This window comes from Mauremys reevesii, linkage group 4 (genome assembly GCF_016161935.1).
Source record: "Mauremys reevesii isolate NIE-2019 linkage group 4, ASM1616193v1, whole genome shotgun sequence".
In the NCBI taxonomy this organism is placed as follows: domain Eukaryota; kingdom Metazoa; phylum Chordata; order Testudines; family Geoemydidae; genus Mauremys; species Mauremys reevesii.
In genome coordinates, this window is record NC_052626.1 from 71,918,350 (window position 1) to 71,945,768 (window position 27,419).

The following is a 27,419-nucleotide window of genomic DNA, read 5'->3' on the forward strand; positions in this document are numbered from 1 at the left end:
GGCTGTGTCCACATTGGGGGCCGTGGCATCTGAAGTAACAGAGACCACCTGCAGGCCAATGCTGTACAGTTTGAGGATACAGTGATGCAAGAGCTGGGACTGCACGTCACCAGTGAGCGTGGCAAGGAGGAAATAGCCGAGAGGAGCTATCCAATGCCCCTGGAATCCTACTGCCACAAGCATGAGGGCTTCTCCTGCTGCTGGCACCTCGTCTGCATCATAATTCCCAGCACCAAAGTCCACGAGCCCCTGCATGCTGTTGGTGTGCTGGTCATACTGGATTCTCCTCTCCAATGACATCGCACCAATGAGCAGAGAACAGGACTTGAAGTCTTTGTCCCCTGCCTGTGATCTCTCTGCCAGTACACTAAAGACTTGCTGGCTGAACCCTGGCCTGTAATCTGGATTTGAGAGCCACCTGCAACAGAGAACACAGAGGAAGGTTACCCAGGAGGGAAGCTGCAAAAGCCCCATACTGTGATAGGAACAGGACGTTCATTGGCAAGTAACATAACTTTCAGAGAATACAAAAGGCGAGGATGCAGCCACACACCTGGAGGGGATTCTTCCCACGGGATCTGTGGGGGAAGAGACACAAGCTGGTGTCTAAGCTAAACTCCCCCTCCCTTGTCATCCCCACTGAGGACAGGAGAAGCAGAGGCAGCCTGAGGCTAAGCTCCCTTCCGTCTCTCACTGGTATTCAGACAACAGGCATGCTCCTCTCTCGTAAGCCTCTTTCCGTTAACCCTCCTTGGGCTCTCCTCATCTGTCCTGCCCTCTAATCCCCAGAACTATCTTTCTGGTTTGTTTGCTCTTTTTTCTTCCCATTTTCTTCTCAGGTGTGGAGCTAAGAACTGCACTTCGTGTTCTGGCTGCCCCAGGGCTAGGGAGAGCAGCACTGTTACTACTTTAACATTACATGCCATTTGCCTAGAGACACATCTGAATGCTACTGCACAGTACCCCAAACTTATTATTCCCCATCCCATCGGTTCTTCAGACTAGTCACCCCTCCTTCTCTTCCCCCAGTTTACACCTGTGTCCTCTCCCCTCCCTGGGTGTAAGGGTGTCTAAGACTGATGCATCCATGTGTCTTCAGCTCTTGCTGTCCCAGCCACTTCAGCTGTTTGCTCCCCCTGTTTCCTATGTGTCTGCATCAGGGTTGTCAGTAAATCTGATACCACTCCAGCCTCTAGGTGAAAACACTGGCTAGAAAGCCTGGCTCTGATCCCTGCTGTTTCCCCTCTTTGCTCCCCTCACCACTTTGTGGTTCTCTATTAATCCCTATGCGAAGCTGCACTGGTCCCTCTCTCTCTCGTGGCTCATTAATGGCACTGGAGGCTGACAATCCCTCTTCTCATTAAGCCCAGTATCTGCCTGTTATTGGCCACATCACCCAAATGTTTACATATCAGCTCCCTGATCCTCAGCCTGGGACAGGGGTGGGCAAACTATGGCCCGTGGGCTGCATCTGGCCCGCCGGAGGCAGGGTCCAGGGCTTGCCCCGCCCCAGCCAGGGAGCAGGGTCAGGAGCTTGACTCTCTCTGTGAGGCTCCCAGAAACAGCGGCATGTCCCCCTCTCCGGCTCCTACACATAGGGGCAGCCAGAGGGCTCCACATGGTGCCCCTGCCCAAAGCAACGCCCCCACAGCTCCCATTGGCCAGGAACCATGGCCAATGGGAGCTGCCGGGATGGCACCTGTGGATGGGGCAGCGCACAAAGACACCTGGCTGCACCTCTGCATAGAAGCCAGAGGGGGAACATGCCGCTGCTTCTGGGAGCTGCTTGAGGTACATGCCCCCCAGAGCCTGCCCTCCTCCCATGCCCCAACTCCTTGCCCCACCCCTGATCCCCCTCCCATCCTCCGAACCCCTCAGTCTCACCTCGGAGCCCACTCCTGCACCTCCAACCCCCCTGCCCCAGTCCGGAGCCCCCTCCCACACCCTGAACTCTTTTCTGGAACCACCCCAGAGCCCATACCCCCAACTGGATCCCTCACCCCCTTCTGCACCCCAACCCCAATTTCGTGAGCATTCATGGCCTGCCATACAATTTCCATACCCGGATGTGGCCCTCGGGCCAAAAAGTTTGCCCACCCCTGGCCTAGGGCCAATGTCTAAGTAACTGGCTGGCAGGTTCCTGCTTCTCCCTTCTTGTCCCTCTTGGACACTGAAACAATGTCTGGCCTCCAGCCCTGCTCCCTGGAATAGGTGAAGGTTGCTCTCATAGCTCCTGCACTTTCTTCTCTTGATTTTGTACGTGTTGCCTAGTGCTGTGGTTTGGCTTGATCTGCCACACTCCCCCATGAGGCCTGAAAGAGAATCCAGGCCCCTCTGCAAGACAGCAGGGTCCAATTCCAAAACATGGCCTCTTGTAGCTGGGCTGGGAGGTGCTGGGACCTCCCTTGCTCAACAGCCTCTCGTAATTACATCTTCCTAGCAGGCTCTGTGCCCAGTGCTGGTGGAGATTTCCTAATAGCATTTGTCCAGCAGTGGAGGGTATGATGCATGTAGGAGAGACGCACGCGTGCAAGGTGGTGGGTTCTGGCAGCTGGAAAGTCCTCGCCACGCACTCATAGGCCTTGGCTGAGAACAGATGAAGCGAGACGGCGAAGTTGCGCATGGTGGTCGGGTAGCTCCCACGCTGGGTTCCTTCATAGCACAAGTCAAGCTGCAAGTCTGCTAGAGCAAAGAGAGAGATATTGGGGACGGGGTAGAGAGTAGGGTGAAAGCCCCGTGGGCTGGGGCTTATTTTGTGGGAAAGGTCTGCAGAGAGTAGGTACCCTTCTCTACTGCAGATTGTGGCAGAGAGCAGGCATGAGGCCCTTTCCTTGGGGTATACTCAGGGCTCTAGTCGTTAGAAGGCCCTAGAGCTCAAAAGGGATGGGGGGCAAAGTGGGTACAAAAACCCCGCCCCTGGGTTTGCTGCCATTGATGGGGGAGGGACAATAGCTAACTGTCTATAGGAGAAGAAATGTGCTGTTCACAGGCCAGGAGCAGCTTGTACTCCCCGAGGCCAGAGTCACGTCTCACCCCCTTCACTGTGCTGACTCCCATGTCAGGCTGAGGCTCTGATGCAGGACAAGTCTTGTTATTTAACACATGGTCTCTGAAAGGGCAGCGAGGTCCTCATCAGTATTCCCAACCCCTCTGTTCGCGTCCCCCTTGTGTACCAGTAAACTGGGCTCTCAGCATGTGCTCCGTGTCCTCGCGGAGGAGGTGTTGCTCCCGCAGGCTCTCCAAAACACTCCGCAGCTCCAGCCGATAGTAGGTGAGGCGCCGCTGGGCTGCATCCTGCTCCCGCTCGCTCCCTAGCACAGGGCTTGGGGAGAGAGGGGATTTTGTTCTGCTCTCCGTCAGGCTGTACTGGTGCTCAGCATGGATGAGCTCCACCTGCAAGGACACAGAGGACCTTCAGTCACCCTTCCAACGACCTACCTGTCCTGTATTCCTGCTGGCCCAGCTCCTGCCCCTTCCAACCCAGCCACTGAGAGAGCCAAGGACATTTTCACACAGTGTGATAAGTTAATTTTTAAATCCATCATCATTGGCCGCTGTGGTCTTCTCCCCTCCCCAGCTTCCTGTCAGAGGCCAGCCTGAGTGCTGAGATCTATGAAGCCTGAGAGGCAGGAAGCATTCCTCTTACTGCCATCTGCGCCTCAGTCATACAAAACTACTCCCAGCCTCCTGCGTCACAGGCAGTAAGTACTGTCTTAACTGTAGGTCCCATGGGATGGGAGCTCTGGGCTTACCACTTTGGCTTGAGCTGGAGAGACATCTGCTGGTGAAACAGTCTCACTAGCGCCTACTGATGGTACATTGGCACCCATGGCTTTAAGGGATCTGGGTGGACGTTGCCCTCTGGGTGATTTCTGTGTGGAGCAGAAGTTCAGATCATTCAAGCAGCAATAAATTCGTGACTAATAAATGTGTGACCCATGTGCGGGGAACAGGTTCAGCGTACATAGCTGACACAGACCTCGAGTGGCATAGGCAGGAGCAACAGCTCCAGAAGACTCAGCCATTGGGGAGGCCAGTGTGGATGAGGGACTCAGCCAACAGGGCCACAACCCCAGTGCTATTAATAATACTCTGCACTGCCTGGAACAGATTAATTCTCCCTCCCAGCCCCTAGTTATTTATTACCCCCATTTTACAAACAGAGAAACTGAGGCTCAGAGAGGGAACATGACTTGCCCAAGGGATCCCACGCTGAGTGACTGGCAGAGCTGGGAACAGATCTTATAGGTCTTGACTTGCCTAGTCCTCTCCTTCAGTCACAGAACCATACTCCCTCCTATACCCTGAAAATCCCCTGTCAGCTGCCCTGGCCCAGGTTCTGGCTACACCTAAAGAGTGATGCAGAAACTCCAGAGGCCTGTGAGCTGCTGGAAGGACAGGAGCAGTGCTGAAGAGGCTTTTGCCTGCCAGCAGGGCTAAGAATGGTTAATAGGGAGACCAGAAATGATTACTTGATCACCCAATCATCCCCCTCCACAATCGTCCATTCTCCCCACAAACATCGGCCATAGCCTGTTCTAGGATTTTCACAGCGCTGAGCCCCCCATTCCCTGATCTACTGATCATTCCCCTAATAGCCAGCCTAAAACTTACACACAGACACACTCTCTTCATAAATGAAACAACAGCCTGAAGCTAGAATAAGACTCTGGAGAGGCTCAGAGGCTGCTCCTGCTCCCAACTAGTCTCTTTCCAACAGTAAATACATTTCTCTCTTGTGGCTTTCTTCCTCCAATGCTCTTAGCCATTCTCTTTCTTTGTTGCCATTCTCTGTTTTCTTTCTTTTCCCTAAACTGCAATGGCTTTTTCCAGGGGCAGTTGCTCCAAGGCTATGGAGAGCAGTGGCATATCAAGAGCTATCCACTCGCTCTGCTTAGCTGGAGAAAATCCTCTGGCTAAGTATTTTTCCTTCTCCTCCTCTTCTCATTGTATGGCCATGCTTTCTCTCTCCCTCTTCTATCACTACAGCCAGATTCTGGCCTGGCTGGGGGCTGAAGCCCCCCACTCCCTTGCCTTGGGGTCATTTACTGAGTTCCATCCTGTGCTTGGTGCTGTACAAACAGGAAGGAGACAAGCCCTGCCCACACACGCTCATAGTAACTCAGTCTTTGATTAATATAGCTGGGACCCAGAGAAGCCATACAGTGAAGGTACAAACTGTGGGCAGTGCTCGGTCCGTGTAACTATGGCTCAAGTATTCCCTGGGTGGGGAAGTTGAAAGGAGCTGGAACCACAAGAGTCCCTTCAAAGGAAGGGAACATCACTGATGTGCAGACCTATGTGGGAGAAATGATACTAATTAATTTTCTTGGGCTGGGCACCAGTGTTCATAGGGATGGATACCACCAGGACTAGCTACATCAAAGCCAGAAATGGAGCTGGACCTTTCCTCACCAGTGGGCCAGCAGAGCTGGAGCTAGGAAACTTGGTAAGGCTAATCCCAGAAAAAGGATTTGTCCACATGCAAGGACTCTTGGGAAATCTCCAGTGACTACAAAAATGCTGGCTGAAGACCAGCAAGTGTGGTAGCTTCTCAGAGCAGAGAGCTCCACAAAAAGCCACCTGGAACTCTGAGTGGATAACTTGGGGAAACCACCTAGCTAGCTATTGACATGTTCTAGGCAGCTAAGCCATTCAGGTTTGGCTTTGAGAGGTTTAGTTACTGTCTCTCTCATTTTAATGTACTATTCCTGTTTCTAGCAATTCTGTGATATCCATGGGCTGGAACCACCTACACCAGGGGTCGGCAACCTTTCAGAAGTGATGTGTCGAGTCTTCATTTATTCACTCTAATTTAAGGTTTTGCGTGCCAGTCATACATTTTAACCTTTTTAGAAGGTCTCTTTCTATAAATCTATAATATCTAACTAAACTATTGTTGTATATAAAGTAAATAAGGTTTTAAAAATGTTTAAGAAGCTTCATTTAAAATTAAATTAAAATGCAGAGCCCTCTGGACCGGTGGCCAGAACCCGGGCAGTGTGAGTGCCACTGAAAATCAGCTCGCGTGCCACAGGTTGCCTACTCCTGACCTACACCAAAAGACAAGATCTAGCCATGGAACAGAACTGTTCTTATCCCTGATGTGACACTAACTTGCTGGGTGGCCTTGGCTAACAGAGACTTCCTGTCTCTGCACCTTCAGTTTGCCAGCTGTAAGATGGGTTGGTGCTGGCAACCAACACCCGGGGGCTGTGAGGGCTCGTTACTGTTTGTAAAGTGCTTTGAAGATACAAAGTGCAAGGCTTGCATTAATATTGTTTCTGTCTCCCAGTCCCAGGATAGACCCCTTGGGCACTACCCATTCCATACTGTGTCCCATGGAGAGTCGCTCCTTACTGGGGTGTTTTTCATTGTTTACTGAATCCACAGTAGCCCCTTTCCTGTGTGTCCTCTCTGACTCCTGGTTCAGTAATGGCACAAGAGGCCAGCAGCTCTGGTTTGCAGGGCATGTCTGTAATCAGCACAGGAAGTCTGGTTACTGGCCATCTCCTGAATGTTCCTTTCTCGACACCCTGATTCTCAGCCCAGTGTACACTTCTGCCTACTGGGTTCCTGCTTCTCCCTGCCCGTCCCTCTCAGGAATAAATGTTGTTTTTCCCAGGCAGCCTGCCCCCACTCACTGGAACACATGAAGGTAATCCTTGGAGATTCTCCATTTTTCTCTCTTGGGCCAGGCCCTGTAAATTTGGGGTAGATTCTGTCCCCATTGCTCTTGGCCTCTGAAACTGTTGTCTCTGATTATTTCCCTGCTTCCTGCACAGGACTCTTGGATTTCCTCTTTACTATTCATCTTTATATTGGAATCTCAGCTCAAACACCTATTGACAGCAGGACCTTTTATGCCGGGAAATGCCCCCAACCACATAGCAAGCATCAAGAACAAACCTTGTCACTTTTCACTTGTTTTCCTTCATGTAATGGATGCTGTTTGAGGCCATTGCTTCCTGAGCGGGGCTGGGAAACAGCAAGGAGAACTGAGATCGGGAGGCTAGAACTGGCTCCTGATCTGCTTTAATAGCAGTTCGGAAAGGGGTGGGGCTCTAAACACAGAGCAGGGGCAGAAGCCAGATGCAAGGCAGAGGGACCTGGAAGTCAGGAGGTGAGGGACAAGCTGCCGGGTTGGAGCGCCGAAACCTGGCACTGAGGGACTGATCACCTGACCAGGCTGAGATGTGAAAGAAATAACTGCAGGAAACAGAACTGCCCAGTACTTATGTGACAGCGGTCACTTCCAGAGAAGAGTCACAGGCAGGAGATCTTTCCACCACCAGGGAACAAAAAAGCTGAATATTCCTACTGCCAGCAACTCACTATTCCTGCTGCTTTCACGGAAAACCTATAGATATGATCAGAACGTATCATCCTGAGCAGAGAAAACTTTGTCAAGAGCTGGGGCCATCAACAGGGACAGGAAGGCTTGCAAGGAACTTGATGGAGAGAGACTGCGAAGTTGTTCCTGTTGGAACCTAGAGGCCCTGTTTTATTGCAGCACAGCCCATGTGACTGCACAATAAATCTAGGCTAGCCAAAGAGATTCAAGCCTGTAGTGCCTCCTTTCCAGCTCTCCTTGGGAATGCGACATATGCAGTGGCAAAGTACAGAACTGACTCACTGACCTCGGATGCTGTTTCAGCCCGTAGGTAGTTCTGCTTCAGTGAGCTCAGGAGGGATCAGTGCAGTGTTGTTTTATGCTGAGTTAGGAACATACAAATTGCCATACTGGATCAGACCCCAGTTCCATCTAATCCAGTATCCTCTGTCTGATAGTAGCCAGCACCAGAAGCTTCTGGGGAAGGTATTGCTAGTTCCAAAGGTGACTGCCCAGCAGAAGGGAAAGTACTGAACGTGTACATCCAGTTTCCTGTAGTTGTTCTGGTCCCTGTTCACTATCAGGTATTATGTGATCTGAAACATCCTTTGCAGTTTGGCTCATGACCACCTGAAAGTGATCACTCCCTCTGATCCCAGAAGCTGAGACCAGCTGGGGTGCTTTTTTGCTGACCATTTTTAGATTTGAACACCCAGGGGCTGCTGGCTGGGTATTCTCAGTGGGGCAGAGGGGGGCTCTAAACTCTGGAATTTACATCCCCTGTTGGTCTGGCAGAACCTGGAGGTGTTGGCCTTCATAACACACTTCTCCTAGGTTTTTGATCCAGGGGCTGGGGTATGGAGGTTAACAGTAGGTGAAGCCATCACTGCCGAGAGAGGTCATACATGTACAGTGCTAATCTTGTTCAGAGACCGTAGTTCGCATTCTGGGTAAGAGGATACTTCATTGACTTGGTCTTTGGTGCTTCCCTCACTATGTTGCAAAATGCCCACTATGTATGGGCTGCAGGGATAGACAGTCAAGGGCAGTAGCCCCCTTCTATGCCATCTATCTTAAATAACCTCATTATTACAATCTGATCTCTAAACATAGACCACCTGTGGAATGGAGGAGTCAGTAGGAGTAATGGAACAGAGAGCATCCCCCTCCATCCACAATCATTGATCAATGGCCACAGCAAGGAGGAGAAAGGACACATTGTAATAGTGTGAGGTCAGCCCTTTTGTGCCAGAATAAAAACAGTCCAAGAAGAAACTCAACAAAATGGCATTCTTACTTACTTATGCAGAGATCTGTGAAATAGTTCTCATAGGATAATGTGCTGAGGATGGAAGACTGGTTGGTGCTTCATAAAAAAGGGTAATAAACATCAGGGTCTCAAGCTGCGAGGAGAGTACTGCCAGAAGCTGTTAGGTTTGATCTGGAGCAGATAAGTCCAGTCACAGACCTACACTGGGAGACAGTACTGGGGAAGCGATAATGGTGAGCACAGCCTGGGGGAGGGAATGGATGGAAGGCCAAGTCTGAATTTGCAGAGAGGTATGGGGCTACATATTCAGAGACATCTTTTTCATCATACTTTGTCCTTCTCTAGCCTTATTCAACTGAGGATCTCCACTCGCTTCCTCTGTATCCCCAGCACATAGGGAAGTATCACTTTTCCTGTGTTACAGACAGGGAAACCATGCTTCACAGACCTTGCTCAAGGTACCACAGAAGTCAGCAGCAGGGTCTGCAACAGAAGCCAGAAGTCAGGACCGGCTTTGGGCCGATTTGCCCGATTCCTGTGAATCGGGCCCCGCGCCTACGAGGGCCCCGCAGCGTCTGGAAGAGGGGCCCCGCAAGGTAAGGAAGGACCCTCTGCTGAAGTGCTGCCGGAAACAGCAGCAACTGATTGAGCTGCCGCCGAACTGCCGCTATCTTCGGTGGCAGCTCAATCGCTACCGCTGTTTTTGGCGGCATTTCGGCGGCAGCTCTTTCGAATCGGGCCCTGCATGTCCTAAAGCAAGCCCTGCCAGAAGTCCTAACTTTTAATCATACAATCCATCTTTTCTTCATACCATGACATTGATCAGAGAGGAAACAGTCACACTACATGACAGAATAAGTGATACCGTCTCTTACTCTAAAACTGGACAACATCCTGGAGGACTATATAGGCTGCAGGGAACATTCCTGTCCTCTGGCAAGAGGGCAGATTTGTTGGGGACCTACTAAGGCTTTGCCATTTCTGACTTAGTTTACAAATATGAAGGAGAGATGCTGTAGCCACAGACTGCAATCATCAGCAGGATTGAACCTAGGACCATCAGCACCCAAAGCACAAACCCCTACCATATGAGCTAAAGCAGAAACTCTTAACTGGGGGCAACCAGCAGACTTTAACTGGGGGGACCAGTCCCTGGAATAGCCATGATTTCATTCACACTAAGGCCCACTATGCCAGAGGCTGTCTGGGAAAGGGCTGTTGCTGGATGTTGGTCCGTGAAGGGCTACATGCACATACAGCTCCTCTCTAAGGTTACTGGCTCTGTGATCACCATCAGGCCCTCTCCTCTCCACAGTACCTTAAAGGAGAACACAGATGGGATCACACCAGCCTTCAGCCGCTTCTGCCCTCCATAAAGCTCAAACTCATCCTGGGTGAAGTGCTGCGAGCAGAGGCAGGCTCCAGCACCTGGGATCCACAGCCTCCTGGAGCCAGGCTCGATGCGCTTCACAGCCAACATCCACCTCTTCCTCAGCTCATGGGCTTTGGGGAAGCTGCAGAGAGACAGGTGAACTTCTCAGTCCTGTTATGTTACCATGGGAATGTGTGAGACACGGCACACAACAGACATCATCCTGGTCCCAATGCCCAGGCCTGCCCCGTGGCACCCGCCGTCCATCCCGGTCCCCACGCCCAGGCCTGCCCTGTGGCACCCACTGTCCTGCTGGCCATAGAACCATAGGTTAGGGTTATCATACATCCGTATTTTCCCAGACATGTCTGGCTTTTTGGTTCTTAAATCGCCATCCGGGAGGAATTTTTAAATATCTAAAAATGTCTGAGATTTTGCCATTATTATTTTTCCCCAAAGAAGAGTTGATCATTCAAGAAAGACAGTGTATGTTGATCATTGGAGAAAGAAAGTGAATGTTGATCACTCAAGAGAGTACCCGCTTTTCCCTCCTAGCTCCCAGCGCTTGTGCTGTGAAACAGCTGTTTTGCACGGCTGGTAGGGAGGGGGAGGAGGGGGAACACGGTGCGCTCAGGGGAGGAGGCGGGGCTGGGGCGGGGATTTGGAGAAGGGGTCCAATGGGGCAGGGAGGGGGCGGAGTTGGGGCATGGACTTTGGGAAAGGGGTTGGAATGGGGGCGGAGAAGGGGCAGGGGGCCACGAGCACCCACCGGCACCAGGGAAAGTTGGCGCCTAGCCCTATGGTTCCAGACAGGTATGATCATTTTTCCATAGTGGGGATAGTGCAACATCGACAATTTCAGTGTCTTTTCTGAGTTTGTACCACGCACAGTAGTGTTTCCTCAAGAACTCTTTATTTGATATTTTATTTTACTACCCCCAAACACAATGCCAAAACGAAAGTGTAAATTCTCTGCAGAACTAAAGATGAAATTCCCGTGTTTTCAAAGTGGTAGAGAAGAATGGGAAGCTGAGTGCTTGGTATGTAGACCTGGTACTTATGTCTCTGTGGAAAATAAAGGTGCTAATGATTTACAAACTCATGTGGACTCAGATAAGCACAAAAAGGCAGTTTGAGGAGAGAATTCATCAACAAAACTGACAGATTATTTTGTATAACCAGGCAGCAAATCAGAGGATGCTGTTACTGCAGCAGAGGGTGCTTTTGCATTTCACACTGTTAAGCATCATAATAGCTTTAAGTCAATGGATTGCACATCTGTCTCATTGAAGAAGACATTCCCTGATTCTGAGGTAGCAAGTGCTAGAACCAAAACAGAAGCAATTGTTATCTCTGTGCTTGCACTGCATTCTGTTGATGTTGTTCTGAAAAAGTTTGAAGAAAATGACATAGCTTACTGTGGAGTTGCTACAGATGGAAGCAATCATGGTTCAGTGAAAATATTTCCAGTAATTATTCAGTATTTTGACTGGAAGAATGGTGGTTTGCAGTCAAAATTGATTGAGGTCCAGAACACACCTAATGAGACTGACAACACGATTGCTCATTACGTAAAAGAAACGCTTTTACAGGTGACAACTGCAATACAATGTTTGGAGGACTCCGGCGTGATGAAGATGGAAAGAATGTGTCTGCAATCTTAAAGAAGTTGTTGCAGAAGAGAACATTAGTTGGTGTGGGTTGCCCAGCACACATTTTGAAACAACTGTGTTCACCATGCAGCAGAAAGAAGGTTGACACTGAGAACATTATTTTTTAAATTGACCAGTACTTTCATATCTACACTGTCCAAACTGAGTGGCTGAAGGAGTACTGTGAGTTTGTTGATGTTGAATACAGAAAGCTGCTTTCTCATAGCAAGACACGATAGCTGTCATTATTTCCAGGCATTACAAGGCTGATACAGATGTTTCCGGCCTTGAAGTCATTCTTTCTGTCACAGGACAAGCCATCCACAGTGCTTAAGACATTTTTTGAGTATGAATTAAGTGAGATTTACCTCTGGCACATGCATTCACTCATGTGTGTATTCCAAACTTAATCCAGGAAATCGAAAGGGAAAGCAATTCTGTCATGGAAGTGTTGAAAAGTTTGAACTCGGTTCATACTATCCTTCTTGAATGCAAGACTCGCAACTTAATGTCCCTGAAAGTTAAGGGACTCCTGGCACAAAATCACATGGAAGGAATTGATGAAGAGTGTGACAAATTCTGTGCTGAAGTAGATAATATGTACAGCAGATGCTTAGAGTATTTGGAGAAGTGGCTTAGACCCCTGGAAGACTTCTCTTGTTTCAAGTGGATTACCCTGAGTGAGACACCGAATTGGAGTGATGTGGAACCTTGTATCAAGTACCTGATAGATAAGGGGGTGCAAATTGATGACATGAAGTGTTTTGATCAGGTCAGCAACCTGAAGAAGTTTACGGAAAATTGCAACAGTGATGAAGAGTTCAGTAATTACTTGCTAGCACACCAGAAGTGGACCAAATATTTTGAGAAATCCAAAAACATTGAGTGTCATTTAGAACTGTTAAAGATTGCACAGTTCTTTACTATTCCTTCTCACAATGCAAATGTAGAGCGAATTTTTTCACTGATGCAAAACCAGTGGACAAAGGAACAACCTGAATGCTGAGTCTCTGAAAGGAATTCTACTTCAACTTCAGACAAACTTCTTGTAAAGACTTTCATGCCTTCTTAAAAAGCAATCAACCACTGCTGAGAAAAATGTGATTTACAGAAAAGTATGTGTGGACACAAGAGGAGAAAGAAAACTGAACACTTGGTGAAAGGAAAGGACTCACTACATATAAAGAAGTACAGCTAACTTTAAATAATTAAACTTCATTTTTGAGGCCACATCACTTTTTCTTATATATACTCAATATAGACGACATGTAGCGGACAGCATCTGTAACAGTACAACAACACATTAATACAACACGAGTTAGGAGATACTGGTGCAAATATCCCCTCATGGAGTGTCCTCGTTTTTGAATGTTCAAACACGGTAACGCTACCATGGCTACAACCATGCTGGCAACTAGCCCTAACCCTCCCCCCAGACCCCGTCCCCGATACTAGCCCCGCCCTCAGGGATGCGAGCCCCGTGAGGCCCCGCCCCCAGAGAGACCAGCCCCCTCCCAGCGGCATCCGGGCCCGGGCCCGCTCGCACCTGTGGAAGGAGAGTCCCCGGGCGCGGTTCTCTCGGGTGTCCCGGTTCGGACAGTTTATGGCGGAACAGGCCTTGGGCATCGTCCGGCAGAGCCCCGGGGGGCTCGAAATCCGTACGCCGCCCTGACTACTCTGCCCCGGGTGTCATGGCGGCGGCGGAGGCTGTGGTTGGCCCCGGTAGGGACCCGTCGTCAGTTCCGCCCCTGCGCGGATTGGACCCGGCGGGGACCCGTCGCCCCGGTCTTTTCTGGGAAGGAGAGACCATGGCGGCAGCGGAGCCGAGCAAGGCGGAGATTCAGACTCTGTTCAAGCGGCTGCGGGCGGCGCCGGCCAATAAGGTACCGGAGCGAGGCCGGGCCCTCCCGGTCGGGACTGGGCCCCCGAAGCCGCTTCCTGCCTCTCCTGCTTCCGGCGAAGCTGCGGGGCCCGGCCCGGCCCGGCCCCTGCCGGCTTGGGGGCGGCCCCCCGGGTTGTGCCCCAGCCCGGCCTCGGGTGGCAGCGAGACAAGCCCGTTCTCCCCCTGGGCTGCCCGGGCAGGGGCAGCTTCCCGGGTGGCCGGTGGCCAGGGAGCCGGCCGTGGTGCTGGGGGCGGGCGGGGCGTTGATCTGCTGGAAGTGCCCCAGCGGCCCGGGGACGTCACAGCCGGGGCGGTGTGAGCGGGGGCGGGAAGCGGGTGGGGGCGGCTGCCCAGCTGCAGAGGACACTTATTATGTTAGCATTTAATCTGCCAACTCTTCTGCTGCTGCTGCTTTCGTGCGGAAACGGGGAACAACCCCACCCAGCTCAGACCTCCCTGTGGCTCCTCAAACTGATGCTAGGGCCACCTCTCAGACCCTCTGTGACTTCCTTACTCTGCACTCTGATTTCCCTTTAGGCCTGCTTTGACTGTGGTGCTAAGAATCCAAGCTGGGCCAGTATTTCCTATGGCGTATTTCTGTGCATTGACTGCTCTGGAGTCCACAGGTCACTGGGTGTGCACCTAAGCTTTATCAGGTTTGTATGTTTAGCACAAGAGTTGAATGGGGGTGGGGATGCATTGTGGGGAAGGGAGAGATGTTTTGATCTGCAGATCAAGGATGCATTCACTTACAGCATTTGCTTATCTTGTCATTATTGGAATTAGCTGAGGTCTGATTAGCAGGGGGACTTCTGTCAAGCAGGAGGCACTTTATTCTCAGAAGTGCACAATTTTCTGTATAGTTTGCTGAATGTATAACACTTTGAATTTGGCTCCTAGCTCTTTTAACATATGAAGAAACCCAGTGAAATAGTCCTTAGAGCACCAATGTGTTATATGCATTACCCTCAAGGGAAGAGCATCTGGAGTATTCTGTGTAAGAGCTGGAATACTAGTGAAGAACTTCACCCTTTTTTAGCGATATTAGTAAGAGGGGAAATGAAGGATGAAATTAGAGCTAAGATGATAAATGTCTGACTGAAATGGATAGACATAAGTGGTGTAGTTTATGACAGGGAGATACCAGTAAGATTAAAAGAGAAAGTCTAAAAAAAAGGAGGCTGTCCAGTTCTAATGTATAATGCTCATTGTGGAGCAGCAAAGAAGAATGAGCAAATGATCTGTTCTACAGAAAAGCAAATGTTGAGGCGGATGAGTGGTGTAAGGATGAAAGGCCATGTCAGGAATGTGTGTGTGAGAGACTTACTCCAAGTGAGACCCATAAACAAAAGAATGAGGGAGTGCAGGCTCAGATGGTTTGGTCCTGTAAAGTCCAGTCTTGACAACTATGTGGATAAAAGAATCCAGCAAAATAAGGCCAGCCCAAAGAGTGGAGGGATGTCCTAAAGGAAGAAGATGTATTAGCATGTGGTGTGGTAGAGGCTGATACACTGGACACAGCTCCCAGGGCACTTTGGAGGGAGAGTGCTCATAGCGCAGACCCCACTTGATGGCATTAGCTCAAGGAAGAAGAGTAAGAGATGGTGATGTATTGGGCCTATCCAGACCAACCCCAGCAAGGTAGGTCATCACCGAACATTATCTGGTGTTTTGTTCATGTCTCAAATGATAGGACTCCCAACTTTTCCATTGCACAGATTGTTCCTAAGCTTCACAGGTCATGCTATCTTGGTGTTTCTCATGGTATTTAAGCTCCTTAAGACAGGGACCGTCTTTTTGTTGGGTCTGTACAGTGCCTAGTGCAATGGGGTCCTGGTCTATAATTGGGGTCTCTAGGCATGATTGTAATAGAAATTACTATTTATTAGTCCAAGTTTTCCCACTTCTTCCTGGTACTCTTGTTGCTGTTTACACCCTTTGGATGTTTACAGACTGGTCTCTCCTTAAGTCATTTCTTAACTAGAGTAGACAGATTTAGCTCTTCATCTTTATCATAACTGAGACCCTTAGCCCTTGGATCACTATATTGCTCTTTTCTGATCTGCATCCGGTTTACTTTTTTGGCACTTGGATGCCAGAACAGAAGGTAATATTTCAGGCACAGGTGCACATGTGACCAGAGCCATGGAAGAAAGCTGTTCTCTCCCTGCTCACTGATATGAAACCTCTGCAACCTTTTTGGCTTGCTATAGTGAGTGACCCTCCCGTTAAACTTGCCGTCTACTGTCTCGTTCACTTTCAGAGCAGAGTCTTGTTTTGTTGTTTTCTGTCCATGTTTATAACCTTCCTAGATCTGTTTTTGTTGCACCTACGTTCTACCAACACAAGTGTCCTAAACTTGTACCTGTTTCACTGGGTCCCAGGCTAATGTCCAGATGCTCAATGCATTCTCAATGCACTCTCCAAAACTTGTATACTCTGCCCTTCAGGAGGACTTAACAGTCATTTGTTATGATGGTTGAGTATGTGCCCTGTTGTGAGATCCACACCTATATGATATCTGACTTTCTTCCAATCAGGGTCTGGGCTGTAGCTGGTGTCTCTTTGCATACTGTTCTAGCATAGGATGGGAGTGTGGATCTCGCTCTTCATTCTACTACTAATGTTTCTGCAAGTATGCAATGCCCTTTTATTTTGAGTAGTGCCTTTGATATGGCTTGTAAACCCACCCCTATGCTTTAAAACATAATAGGGTGGGCTGAAAATATGCGTCTTCTGTGGTGTGGTAGGATCAATTCCTGGAGAACAGGAGATGCTGGCTGGGATCTCCCTCTGAGTGCAATGCCAGTGGGAGACATTTTTACATGGGCATTATATATCCAGTGTGGGGAGCAAGCCAGTGAGATCAATGACCATTACAGACTCCTCTTAACTCCAGTTACTGGGTGGGAAGTGAAATAGAAAGGCTACAGATATCCCACATGCTCCAGAATGGTGTGACTAAATTGCAGTGAGATGTCAGACTCTGGCTCTGCTGGCTGATAACATGCTTCTGAATCCAGGACACCTACACCTTCTTGATAAAGCTGATTTGTCCTTGTACAGGTCTACAGAGCTGGATTCAAACTGGAGCTGGTTCCAGCTGAGGTGTATGCAAGTGGGCAGCAATGCCAATGCGGTGAGGAACCTCTGTAGGCATTTTGTTTGATTTTCCCTTTTGGTTGTGAGCATTCTCTGCTCCCTGGGTGCCCAGCTCCTCCTGGCATGGCTTTCTTGGTGCTTGGGTACCATTCTCCTCTCACTCTCTCTGGATACCTGCAGGAGAAGAGGCACTTTCATTTTCCATCTCCACTTAAGGGGTCAGAACAGTGACCCTGGTGGAGATTAGAGACTCCTGATATATAGGAATGTCATTTTCCTAGATCTCCCTTACATGAGATCTGAAGGGTGTTTTTTTTTGTTTTGTTTTTTGTTTTGTTTTTTTTTTTTTAAAGATAAAGGAGTTCTGCTCAGGAAGAGCCTAGAAGCCCTGCCCCATGCTGGGATTCAGAAGCACTCCTTGCTGGGAAGGGCTGGTAGTGGGTTCTTGAATCTCTGGATCCTGGAATAGCAGGAACCAGGTGAGGGCAGAGTTGAACAGTAGCTGGTATATTTCTGGGGAAAAGCACTTTACTCCCCCTACACCCCTCATTCTCTGGGAAGTTCCCTGCTCCTGTTACTGCTGCTCTCAAGTTGGTTACTAATGTCTGATGCTTGTGAGAGTTTGACTTGGCTGACTGTAGACTGATTATCCGCTTTTCCTCAGACTGCCTTCTTCCGCCAACATGGCTGCACCACCACAGATACCAATGCCAAGTATAATAGCAGAGCTGCCCAGATGTACAGGGAGAAGATTCGGCAGCTGGCGAGTGCTGCCATGGCCAAGTATGGCACCAGTGTAAGTGCTGACCAGCCTGTACCACAGTGGGAAAGAAGCATGATGGTGATTGCTGAGTCATATTGATGTCTTCTTCCTTTCAGCTCCTGGTAGATGGACTGAGTGGAACCCCAGGCCATTCTCCTGAGAAGAACGATGCTGACTTCTTCATGGAGCACACACAGGTGAGACAGATCAGCTAGATGTCGCTGTCCCTGTTGAAAGCTGCTTTGTCAACTTGTCAGGAGCTTGCTTTCACACCTACTTTGTATGAAAAAGGCTGATTGCAACTGGCCTTGGTAATAATATGGAGCTGCAGCCTGTGAAGACTACAGTTCCCAACCTACAGCATGGTTCAGGAGTGGAGTATTGCAGACTGGAACCTCTGCCTGCTGCCACTCTGCATTGTAGGTGCACCACTGGAGAACTCTATCAGCTCCTTTTGGCCTATAGGCATTGTTTTGGCTACCCCTTTACTACATAGACTCTTTTTTAGACTCTTATGCCAAGGACAGGTAGCCAACAGGAGCTTGTGTACAAATCATCCCTGCTGTTTGGAGGCCCAGGTCTGTTAGATTTGGGTCACTGCTCATAGTGGGTGGAGTAAAATGGGAACAGATCTGAAGGAATGTAGGATAATCAGGATAGATGAGTCTTCTACCCTCCCTCAGGGAGCCAGGTGGAGATTATCCCCTCAAATATGGGCAGTCCTTCATCTCAGTGTAAATTGTGATGGCATCCCTGGTTTACCTATCTCTTGAATGAGACCTCTTGTCTCCCCTACCCCACTGCATCCAGCTCAGCTCCATTCTCCCTCTCTGGTGATTTCTTGGAACTCCTGAGGGAATGCTGACTGGGCCCTAAGGTCATCAGTGTCTCTGGAGAAACTATATGTGCATGGATACATGTTATCCTCTTTCGATCTATAACTGGGTGGAGTCACTATTCACCTGGGGTGGGATTGGTAACTGTACTGGGTCATTTATCCCTTTTGAGACTCATTGTAGCATGTTTCAACCTTTAAGCTTTCCAGTACCTGGGATGTGGCAGAGGCTGGTCAGAATCCAGCATTGTCCTCACTGGAGTCTGAGAGAGCAGCAAAGCGATTGGAAACCAGCGAGATGCCACGTGAGTTCACTGCTAAACAGCTTCTCTTCCAGGAAAGAATCTCACTGGGCTGGGGTTGGAAAGGCTTAGATTCTCCCTTGCTCCCTGCATGGACAATGAGTGGAGGTTCCATGCAACATCGTTTTGGAGTTCCGGCGAAATGGATAGTCTGGGAAACCCATTCTGCTCCCAGATCAGAGAGATTGTGCAGTTCTTCGCTCTCCTTGCAGCATGTGCATGGAAACAGGATCTTTATGACTTGGGGTTTGCCTGACCTGTTTTCTTGGTGCCCATGTGCAGATCTCAGAATCTACTGCAGCCTTCTTCACTGTCCCTCGCAATAGATGGGGTCTGCATATGGGGTGCATGGAGCAGGGGCAGGTGAACACAGAGTTACAGAGATTCTGTTTCCAGGTAGATGTTGCAGGGAGGGAAGGGGTGTGGACGAAGTGCTGCTCTTTGAAAGAGCTTCATATATTTCCTTGTAAGCTGGCGTGCCATGGTTTCTTGACTCACTTAATGAAGAAATTTTAGAAGGAGTAACTTGCTGAATGAAGACCCTATGTCAGCTGCTGTGAAGAATCATCTGTGCTCTGCAGATGTTGCAGCTTTCTGAGAAACATCTGGAATGCATCTGTTAGGGTAGAGGTACTGTGAGCCCCCTGTCAGGCGGGAGAAGGTGTAAATCTGTAATCTTCTTTCCTCACTATAGTCTGACTGCTCATCTTGTCTCCATAGAGTCCAACCAAGGCCCATCTATTGACCTGTTGAGTACTTCTCCTAAAGCTCCCCTGGGTAAGTGAGTCTTCTGGTTTGTCCTCTCCCTGTTACCCTGTCCCTGGGAGTGAGTCATTCTTGTTTGGCTCTAGCTGGCTCTGGGCCTGGCACAGTAGCTGTCTGTGCAGGTTTTCTCTAGTGAGATCAGTAGAGCTGGAACTGGCTTGAGCCCATTCTTAGTTCTATAATAGGAATTTATCCTCCTGTGGAGTTTGCCCTCAGGGATCTGTTGTTGGCTTTCCAATCACATTGTGCTCTTGGCTCTTGTTAAGTTACCCAGAGGGCCAGACTCTGCAGCCATTGATTCAACTTTATGAACTGGAGACTTCCTGCCCCGTTCACCCTCTCCTTCCATATTTAAAGATGCATCTCATTCCCAACAGTTTGCTCCCATTGTAGGGTTTAGCACAGATGACCAGAGCTTGACTGCCCAAGAGACACTCTCGTAACTTTCTAGGAACCCAATGACTGTATGCCAGTTATATGCTATCAGCTCACTTCAGCCTCCTCTTCAGGATGGAGATGTGGCTGACGGGCGGCAGGTCCCATGATACTATCCTCCATCTGGCTCTGTAGTGTGTGGCCGTAGCCTGCATTTCCCTATTAGGAAGTGTGTGCGCTCCTGGCCGCACTGTGCCCAGGCCTGATGTAAACATTAGTCCAAGAGTAAACCTTTCATTCCCCGTGTTTGTTTCTCTCCCTCAGACGCGTCCATGTGTCTGTCTGCACACGGGTCTGCTCCTGCCAGAGGTAACTGGCTAACAAATAGCCTGCACTGGCTGCTTGTGGCACCTCTGCCTGCCCTCTTCTTTGATTCCACCTTCAGCCCTAATGTTGGATTGCTGGGCAGCAGAGTACATCCAAACTTCTGCCTCTGAAGTGGCAGATTCCAGGTGGAAGGAAGTGTGTGAGGGAAGCTGCTGGCTGCCTCTCTGCCCCATTGGGCTTTAGGACCCAACTAGCCTCCCCGGGCACAGTGGGTCAGTGCCCCCTCCAGATGTCTCCCTGCAGCCAGGGGCACAGCTATGCTTCCTGTTGCTTGGACTCTTCTGGCTTTCTGGATGACTCTCCCTAGAGGCATCTGTGGTGGGCACCGACCCCTCTTCTCCCCACCTCTCCCTGGTGCTGCCTTTCCTTTCTGAGACACTGCTGGAGCTCTCCCAACAGACAGATCGAGTCTTTGTCCATTGACCCCACCTTCACCACCAAATACAGGACACCAGCTGCATGACATGTCACTTACTGGTGCAGCCAGAACTTCCCTCAGAGTGACATGCCTCCCATCCAGGCCCCGCCTGTGTGCCTGGAGCTTCTCATTCTTCATGGTGGTCTCACTGCTTCATTCTTGGCTGGGTGGAGTCACCTGGGCTGTGCTGTGAAACTGCATGATGTGCCCTGGACTTCGTTGCAGCTGGGCTGTGGATTTTTATGTGTCGGCTGCTGCCCGGGCTGTTATGTACTAACTCCAGCTTGTTGAGTGCTTTCACTCCTGCTCACTCGCTCCTTCCTTCCTGTTCCAGAACTAAAATCTTCCCTCATCGGAAAGAAGAAGCCAGGCACGGCCAAGAAAGGGGTATGTCTGAGCCCCTGTTACAGGGGGCTCTCCCTTGCACCTTATGCATCTCTGCTTTCCTTCTGCTGGTCCCAGCTTGTTCCCTGGCACCTTGCTTTGCTACCCTTATTGAGGCGCTCTCTGAACCTGGCCCTCCTTCTGAGGTGTCTGATGCCTGCTGATGAAACCTTTTCCTTCTGCCTGATTAGCCAATTGATGAGGCTCTGCTCTACCGGTTCTTCCTCCCCCCGCACACTCAATGCCTTGCTAAGATGAAGGCAGTGAAACTATCAAGCCTTGTGGTATTGTGAGTACCGTGGCTGAGCCCAGAATGCACTGGCTAATCCTATACTGCACTGCACAGGTAGTTCAGTTCACCCTTTATGAGTGCTCTCCCTCTCCTCTGAAACATCAGTCGCTTGCTGCTATGTGGTGTGGGGCACTGAACCAGAAAAGCTGAAGGCCTGATGTGCTGGGTATTTCTGAAGGGCCCTGGACGTCTTAGGGAGAAATTCTCACTCTGGGTCTGTTTTATCCAGCTGGGTGCAAAAAAGGGGCTTGGAGCCCAGAAAGTGAGCAGCCAGAGCTTCAGTGAGATAGAGCGACAAGCCCAGGTGGCTGAGAAGCTGAGGGAGCAGCAGTCGGTGGAGTCGAAACAAGCTGAGGAGTCCATGTGAGTGTCAAGCACTGGGGAAGCCACAGTTGTGGGCTGAATACTTGCTTGCTAGGGCATTGAAATTGGCATGAGGCTAATGCTCTCTACCCTGAGAACTCTTAGCCTGTAGATGCTGAACAAGCAGCAAGGTAGCTCTCTGGGCAGGAGCAGGAGGTCATCTGAAGTAGGAGTTGTCCCTCCAGCAAGGCAGAAGCAGCATTGCTGTGACTGTGTTTGATTCAGTGCCTCTGAAAGGGGTTTGGGTGGGTAGATGTGGCAGTTCCCCGTTGCTCCATTGATTCTGGCTCTGTTCCACTAATGCCATTTTTGGGCCTGATCCAAAGACTGGGCTGGGATCAGGACCTGCTGTTTGTGCTCAAAGACTTTGTACACTAACTAAAAACATGTCTCTCTTATAAGAAAGTGAGCACAATAGGAAATCCTAATGTAGATCAAGCTACACTGAAAAAACTACAGCATGCCCTTTCTATGCTAGGATTTTACAATGTGATTGTTTTGTTGCATAAACCTACCGTTTTCCTCCCCCCCCCCCCCCCCACAGTATCCACCTTGGGGGAGAGGTGACCTTGTATCCACTACTGTTGTTTCCTTTAGAGTCACTTCAATGCGACTGGCCTATCAGGAGTTGCAGATTGATCGGAAGAAGGAGGAAAAGAAACTTCAGAACCTGGAAGGGAAGAAACGTGAACAAGCTGAGAGACTGGGCATGGGATTGGTGTCCAGAAGGTATTTATTTTGGGGATGCTTGGGGTGGTACTTTGCTGCAGGAAAGACTATCTGGGGATACTTTGCTCTGGCTTAGATTTGTGCGGGAGCCTGCTGCCATCTTAACAGATAAGTGTTTGAATTTTGATTCAGAATGCCTGTGTGATGAGCTATGTCTGGAATCACTTCCATCCCTGGAGAGGGTGAGGCGGGCCCTGCACTCTACTCAAAGCCTATAGGTCTCTGACCTCTGGGCCTCATTGGCGGCATTTGCCATCCTGCATCATCACTGGGTTATGGGGAGGTGAAATAACACTTGGTATCTCAGTCCAGCAGATTCCTAGGTGGAGTTGAATTTGTCTAGTTGCATCATGGGATGGTGCTGGAGCCAGGCTCTACTGGCTCGGGAGTCTTAGCACCCTCATCTTCTCAGGGTTGGCCAGTTCTAGTTGAAGCAAGATGCTGTCACCCCCTGATTGGGAGTTCCTGAAGCTTGAGCCTTGACTCCCTGCCTTGTTGTTAGTTCTGTCTCTCACTCCGTGCTGTCCGAGATGCAAGTGATTGAGCAGGAGACACCGGTGGCTGCGAAATCTTCTCGCTCCCAGCTGGACTTGTTTGAAGATGCCGGAGGCTTCACATCGGGACCCCCCAAGTAAGGCTGAGCCTCATTGTGGTCTTTGGCTTAGTCCTGGGTTTCCTATGGCTGACCTAGCTGAGTCCCATGTGCTTGGTCCCTAGGTACAAAGATAATCCCTTCTCACTGGGAGATGCCTTCGGCTCGCGATGGGAAACAGATTCCTCCTGGGGTGTTGACAAAGGGGAGGAGGAGGCCGCAGTGACCATCTCCAGCATCCGGCCCATTGGAGAGAGGTAAAGGGCACCACCTTGCTGCTGCTGGAGCTCAGACTCTGGATTCAAGGGGCAGGCCTTGCAGTGAGGTGGAACTAGGCTGGTGTCCGAGGGGAGCGACAGTGTCAGTGTCCAAACACAGATGATTAAACCCCAGCCCCACAAGCCTCTCCCATGCCTCGCGCTATGAGCAGGATCTATGGAAACCTCATCTCCATTGGTACAGCAACCAAAAACAAAATAGAGCCCTTGGTGTGTCACACAGAGGAGTCCCTTGGGCTAGGTCACTGAGACAAGAAGTACCCAGTATCTACACTGGCTCCTTAGTGAAAGGGACTCTGGCCTTTGACTCTCCTAACAGGGAAGCCCATGGCCTGGCGACACAATGGGAACTCGTGTACTGATCTCAAGGACCAAAAGACTTAAAGGTGTGGCGGGATGGCGGATCAGCAGTAGCTCTTGCCTGTGGCTTTGTAGGTTTGCTTTGAGCAATGTGGGTGTCAGCAGAGTGGAGCTGATAAGCTGCCTTCCTTGCTGTGAGCACAAAGGTTTAGTGTCTCCTGTCTCATCTCCCTCAGACCCACCAATAGAAGGGAGGCAGAGAGCAGGACATCTGCAGTGGAATCAAATGAAGCTCGGCAGAAGTTCGCCGGGGCCAAAGCCATCTCCTCAGATATGTTCTTTGGGCGGGAAGCAGATGCTGAGGTAAGTGCCACACTTACCCCTGCACCTGCCTTTCCTGCTGTACTTGGGCTGGTACTTGTCCCCTGGCCTGACCCTCTCCCATCCTGTCTCAAGCCCTGGTTTTATCCCTTTTTGTTGTAGCTGAGTCTGAGTCTTCTGCTTTCTCCTTGATGCAGTATGAAGCCAGGTCTCGATTGCAGCAGCTCTCTGGCAGCAGTGCCATCAGCTCCGCAGACCTCTTTGGGGAGGCTGAGGACACGCACTCAGCAGGTTTGTTAGTACCTAGCGAAGGGAGGGGAGCGGGCAGACAATGGCAGACTCCTGGATCTAAGCCTAGAAGGGTCATGGCTGAGGGGCTGCTATGGAGCTGAATAAGCAGGGCCTGCTGGGAGGGGGCTATGCTTGCCCTCAGGCCCCAACCCACCCCTTTTCCTGGCTCTTGGCAGGTGGTGTGTCAATTGGGAACGTGCTGCCTGCAGCTGACATCACCCAGTTCAAGCAAGGAGTAAAATCTGTTGCTGGCAAGATGGCCGTTCTAGCCAATGGTGTGATGAACACTCTCCAGGTGAGGCAGGGGGTGTTCCTCACTGTGGCCAGGGGTTGGGATCTGAGTGTCCTACCTACTGGGCATGTTCAGATGAACAGCAGGGTAAATGAGTTGAATTTGCACCCTATGGATTTCAGCCTCCTAGGTCTTGCCTCATCTGTAGGAAGCTGCCTTCCCTTGTCCCCTGCTTGGGCTGTGCATATGCACAGTGGGTTTGCAGGTATCAGTTCCTGTGCAGGCATTTTCAAGCTACAGTTAATGACAGCTGCCCTCCAGTAGCTGAAACCATTCCATGCCACTGCAGTAATCTGTTCTGGGACTGATTTCAGAGCACCTTCTTGTGCTGGTAAAGAAGATCCTTTATAGCCCCTAAGGTCTCCTTCCCCACATAGTGCATCCCTGGGCAGAGTCCTCCAGGGTGGGGCTGCTTTCCTCTGACCTGTCCTTTGGGCTGGCATCCCAAATGTTTGTGATTTGCTCCGTGCTGGTCTGTCTCTCAAGTCTTTAGGAATGTTAAACATCTCAGGGTGTCCCTATCTCCATCTGTCGTCTCATAATGTGAGTGGTTGGGACAGTGACTCAGGGTGTGTTTCCTTCCTCAGGATCGCTATGGCTCATATTGATGACCCAGGGACTGCAGCTCAGACGAATGCCAGCAAGAGGCACTAGTCTCACCTTGAGCTGCTTGAAGTTATGCTGCCGGATTCTGTTTTAGTTTGTCTGGGGCGGGGTGGGTGAGGTCAACAGAAACAGAAGGAGATGAGGAGATGCCCATGCCCAACATCTTTTCCAAATAGCTCTGGAGTCTCATCTGTATTAGAAACCAGTATGCCCTCAAACCAAACCTTCTGCCGCTAGGGTGGGAGGCCTTGTCTCAGAAACCCCACATTGCTCTGAACTGTGAGACAGGAGGTGCAGGTAGCTCTAGCCCGCACTGGCCCATAGCTTGTTGTCTCAGCAAGTGACGCTGTTTAGGGAGTTCCCACTTGCCCCCTGTCATCAGGTCCACAAGGAAATGACCCCCATGTGTCTTGCTCAGTGCTGTCACCCCTTCTCCATACACAGGCTAGCATGGCTCCGGAGGGAAGCTCTATTCAGTCACCACATGGCAGGAGCAGTGGGAAATAGCAGTAAATGTTGTTGTGAAAATAACATTGGGTTTTCCTAGGATCTGCAGGAATCTGTTTTGGTAGCCTAGTAAGTGGGAGCATCTCCCTTCTGTAAATTAAGTCACACTTACTGATGTTTCTGTAAATCAGCATAGGCAGAATAACCCCAGCAAAACAAGAACTTAATCTTGTTACATCAGGAGGCCAGGCTTAGGCCTGGACTCCAGAGAGCTGAACATTGCAGAGGTAGCTGCAGGCTAGGTGTAAAAACCCAGGATGTCTTGTTTCCCAGGCACACCTCTTGTTCAGCTTCTTCCAGCTAAGCTGGGGCTATGGTAGGGATGCCAGTTTTGGTTGGACATGTTCCTGGAGTTTTCATCACATGACATTATCTTTAATTAAAGACTGATCTTTAATTTCTGGAGACTCCAGGACAATATTGGAGGGTTGGCAACCCTAGGCTGTGCTTGCTCTGCTTAAGGAACAGATCAGAGCCTCTTGGAGGGGGGAGGGGGTGTGAGATGGCCTGGGGCACAGAGAGGAATTGTATAATGTCTAGTTTCAAAGCACCTTGCCTTTTGATGGCTCTCTGCTCCCGACCAGGAAGTGTCAACAATGTTAATACCCACAGGTCTCCCCTAGAGGGGGCCCTTGAGGGCTGGGCTGAAGGCATTTTGCAATGAAAAAAGGGCTCAACACTCTTACAAATGAAAACTAAAATTCTGTGTGGAAATGGAGGCGGCAGCCGTTTGTTCTACTGGCCCAACTTCCACTCAGAGCAATTCAGCCAGCATAGCTCTACCCAAGGCCAAGTCCCCCAGGTGTGCCGGGCCTCCCAGACTGGTTTGCACTGACTTCTTATGCTTGAATTTCATGCCCCAGCCCCCTCTCTGGTTCCACTTGTTCTGTGCACACAGAGATGGAACAGCACAAGCTGGACCCTGTTCCTCCCAGCACAGCAGTTCTGGGCCTTTTCCTTTTTGAAGTCACTTTAGCTGAGTAACTCCCTCTGTGGGTAGAAGAGGCAAAGGGCATTCCCCTTTCCTTTCCCTCCCAACAATGTTGCTTTGATGCCCAAGTAGCAGGGGCGTGGCACCAGCCAGGAGCATAGTGCAGAGTATGCTGAACCTCTGTGTGCAGCACACCTACCTGGAGCTTCCCCAGGTTGAGTTCCTTCACGCTGTACTACTGAAAGGCAGGGTCTCTTCATTTTGCTGAATTCTCCCTTAATTTTAACATGAAAATTAAATTATGGTCCAATGCAGTTGTTTGTTTTTCCTGAGTACCTGTTGGCAGAGGAATAGCTATGGATGGTCCTCACCTGTGCAGACTCCCCTATGAGTCTGTCAACCTGCAAGGTGTAGCAGCACAGTGGTTGCAGGTTGGACCTAATTCCCTAGTAGGGGCAGTGACTGTTTCCCTCTCGCATTCTAATGTGTGTTTGGTGCCTAGGTCCTACAGTGATGGGGAGATTCACTGGAGCAGGGAAAGCCAGGGGGAAAGCTCTAGCCATCTGACTTAAAAGGCCCAACAGGTCTTACCCACCCTCCTTTCTGTGATTGTTCATTGTACAGTGCAGACACTCAAATTTAACTTGTACAGCTGCAGGATCTGAGCATCTGCCTGCCTTGCCTTCCTGCAGTTCTCTCCGATCCCCTGTGCACCTCCTCCAGATCCTGCTCACTGGGCTCTGAAATATGCACTGATGCTTAGATTTTAACTATTAAAATTGTCTTAGAGCAAAGCAGTGGCAGCCTCTCCAGCTACTCCCTGTCTGAGGGAGAGGATGGCAAAGGCTGGTGCTATGGCCTGGTGCTCCTTCTGCTCTGAGATGGGAAGAGATTTCTCTTCTCTGGACTGTTCATATTATTTAGGAGATAATGGTATTAATGAGCTGTTTGTGGCTGGGCTCGGGGCTCAGCTGTATGAGGGGGAGTGAAGTGGAACTCTTTCCCTCAACTAAATAAAATCAAACACCTGTATGTTCTCTGGCTCGTCTCTTTCTAGAAAGGGCCTGGGGTGCTGGG

At 50.1% G+C, this 27,419-nt stretch overlaps 1 protein-coding gene across 1 annotated transcript; it reads left to right on the forward strand.

Moving 5' to 3' along the window:
• The first annotated feature begins 13,302 nt into the window (after window positions 1-13,302).
• On the forward strand, window positions 13,303-27,374 carry ARFGAP2 (ADP ribosylation factor GTPase activating protein 2). Its single transcript, XM_039534148.1, has 16 exons — window positions 13,303-13,510; window positions 14,047-14,165; window positions 16,576-16,648; window positions 17,276-17,407; window positions 17,491-17,571; window positions 18,412-18,514; window positions 19,232-19,288; window positions 20,791-20,843; window positions 21,362-21,495; window positions 22,093-22,224; window positions 22,727-22,855; window positions 22,942-23,073; window positions 23,631-23,757; window positions 23,913-24,006; window positions 24,183-24,301; window positions 24,886-27,374. Exons 1-16 carry the CDS (start codon window positions 13,319-13,321, stop codon window positions 24,904-24,906), a joined length of 1,698 nt encoding a protein of 565 aa, XP_039390082.1. The 5' UTR covers window positions 13,303-13,318; the 3' UTR covers window positions 24,907-27,374.
• Window positions 27,375-27,419: the final 45 nt, after the last annotated feature.

What these genes read in the sequence shown, in the direction of transcription:
- ARFGAP2 (XM_039534148.1), top strand. Translation starts at nt 13,319, where the DNA reads ATGGCGGCGGCGGAGGCTGTGGTTGGCCCCGGTAGGGACCCGTCGTCA. An exon ending in TGGCCAAGTATGGCACCAGT is followed by an intron (nt 17,408 to 17,490) that starts GTAAGTGCTGAC and finishes TCTTCCTTTCAG; the next exon opens with CTCCTGGTAGATGGACTGAG. An exon ending in GGCGGGAAGCAGATGCTGAG is followed by an intron (nt 23,758 to 23,912) that starts GTAAGTGCCACA and finishes TCCTTGATGCAG; the next exon opens with TATGAAGCCAGGTCTCGATT.